This window comes from Gigantopelta aegis, chromosome 5, assembly GCF_016097555.1.
Source record: "Gigantopelta aegis isolate Gae_Host chromosome 5, Gae_host_genome, whole genome shotgun sequence".
In the NCBI taxonomy this organism is placed as follows: domain Eukaryota; kingdom Metazoa; phylum Mollusca; class Gastropoda; order Neomphalida; family Peltospiridae; genus Gigantopelta; species Gigantopelta aegis.
Window position 1 is genome coordinate 39074544 of NC_054703.1, and position 2524 is coordinate 39077067.

A 2524-nucleotide genomic window follows, 5' to 3' on the forward strand; every position below is an offset into this window, starting at 1 on the left:
CTAACCACGATACGCTCTGAGCTATCGAAGCTTCCAAAAAAGGAAGTTCTTTAACTCAACCATATGCATGGGACCTACAATCTACGCGGTCGATCCCGCTTACGTGCTTGAAACAGTGGGCAGTGTGTGTGTGTGTGTGTGTGTGTGTGTGTGTGTGTGTGTGTGTGTGTGTGTGTAAGTATGTGTCTGTGTGTGCATGCATGCATATTGTATTCTTTTCAAGAGATGGCCCTTTTGTAGTCAATATCATCCGAGGCTTGTTATTGGCTAATCCGAGGTCACGATGCATGTGTCATTTTAGTACGTGATGTGTGTCAGTGACGTACACACTTTCAACGCAATCTTCAGTGTTTTTATTCTGTGTTTGTCTATTAAACTGCATACAAATATTGAGGAAGGAAACCCGATTTCGCCACGTGATGGGTTACTACTAGTCGCAAGGGTTCTGTTATATGCACCACCACAGGACAGGATGGCACATACCACGGTCTTTGATGTATCTATCAGTCGTGGTACACTGGCTGGAGCGAGAAAAAGCCCAATGAACTCATTGATGGGGGTCGATTCCAAACCGACCGCACATCAAGTGAGCGCTTTACCACTGGGCTACATCTTGCCCCGGGTATTGATATGAATGTGTGCTTACTTGACTTGAAACAAAATGGCTAGGTGGTGGGTATAAAATAAAATCTATAACAATAAAACATGCAAATAGCGAGCATATTTTTAATTCTATTTTTACAGGTGACAACGGTAAACAATGTCTAACCTAACAACACCGACACCTGGAGAATCCACCAGCGAATTTGACGTCAGTACTGACGCAGGTGCGCTACTCAACGTGACGGATTCAAACACAGAATACAACGAACGGGGTTTGGACACCTGGATCTACGTCATCCATGTAAACTGGATCTGCACCATGCTGATATCTATAACGGGTTTAGCGGGGAACGCTATGGTGTTTGTTTTACTGAGAGATGTCAAGTTTCCCTGTTGTCATACCCAGTGTATCTGAGATTCCTTGCCGTGTCAGATAGTGTTCTTTTAATCACATCCTGCATTCAGTACTCTTTGAGATTCTTTTATTCACTTTACATCATTATGATTGACATCACAGTCTGCAACATGTGGAGATGTATAACGTACATAGTAGCACTGTTGTCACCATGGTTGGTCGTTGGACTGACTCTGGATAGGTTCTACTGTGTTGTTTTCTCAATGAAACGCGACCGATTCTGCACCAAAAGGAAAGCTACTATCGCATGTTCGTGTCTGATTGCTGTGTCGGTAGCGATGTCGATTCCACTGGCGTATAATGGGAAGGTTGTGAAAGACGCAGACATAATCTGTGTTGTAAGCGATCAGCTCATGGGATACTTCGCTTCTTTTCGTCTGGTTTTTAACTCTACCCTACCTTGCCTCTTGATATTGATCGTCAACATTGCTACTGGAATCCACATCCAGCGCAGCGCTAATTTCCGTAAGAGATTCACCTCCACCAGCTCTGGTTCCACGGAAAACAAGCTGGACAAGTCACTCCGACCTCTTATGCTGATCTTCATACTAGCTTTCGTAACTCTTCTCCCTTCATCTATTGCAGAAAGTGCTATATTGGTTCTAATGGTAACAGGAAAAGACCCGAATGCGCTATATGTCTTCACCAAAGTGTGGCCGCCAGTTAATAGTGTGTATCTGGTCAATTTTGGGCAGAATTTTTACATCCTAATGGCCAGTTCAACCAACTACAGGAAGATCATGAAAAGCAAGCTTAAATGCAAGAAGGTCTCCAGGCAGGAGGTGAATGTTCCGGTGTCAAGAGGTCCAGTCCAGGATTGTGATGTTGTCGACACAAATGTCGTGGAATTGAGTGGTAGACACGCGATAAATTCCGGGCCGACGTCGTCAGTTACCTCCTCCATTACGGAATGTCAAGATGGTTCAATAGATTTCACGGAAATGTTACATCTCTAACTCACAGATATATCTGTTACGGTCCTGTTATAAATTGTGATGGCGGTTAACAAACAAAATAAGATTATTTATCCCCCAAAACCCCCCAAAACCCCACACATACACACGCACATACACACACAAAAAAAAAAAAAAAAAAAAAAAAAACCCGAAATGAAAAAACAAACAGATAAACAAACAAAAACAAAACTAAAAAAAAAAAAAATCAAAACACACACACACACAAAAAAAAAAAAAAAAAAAACCTTTGGTAAACTGTAGTTCGAAATAAAATGGATTTATCTCCCTTCCTGTCTCTAACTGTTTGTATTTTATTTTGTTTTTTCAATTAAAAAAAATAATCATTTTAGTTTGCCATGGATTAATTTTATTTAGTGAAATAACAATTTAAAAAACACCCATAAAAACAAACAAACAAAAACGGAGAAAAACATACCGCACACACGTGCGCACGTGTGCGCCGAAAGACAAACACTCCCCCCCCCCCCCCCACCCACACACACACACCTAAAACAGACAAAAATGGATCTAACACTGTTACAAATTGTAT

At 41.5% G+C, this 2524-nt stretch overlaps 1 protein-coding gene across 1 annotated transcript; it reads left to right on the plus strand.

Moving 5' to 3' along the window:
- Positions 1-1104: 1104 nt before the first annotated feature.
- LOC121373166 lies at positions 1105-1974 on the plus strand. The gene has a single exon (XM_041499623.1). It carries the CDS (start codon positions 1105-1107, stop codon positions 1972-1974), a length of 870 nt encoding a protein of 289 aa, XP_041355557.1.
- The last annotated feature ends 550 nt before the right edge of the window (positions 1975-2524 follow it).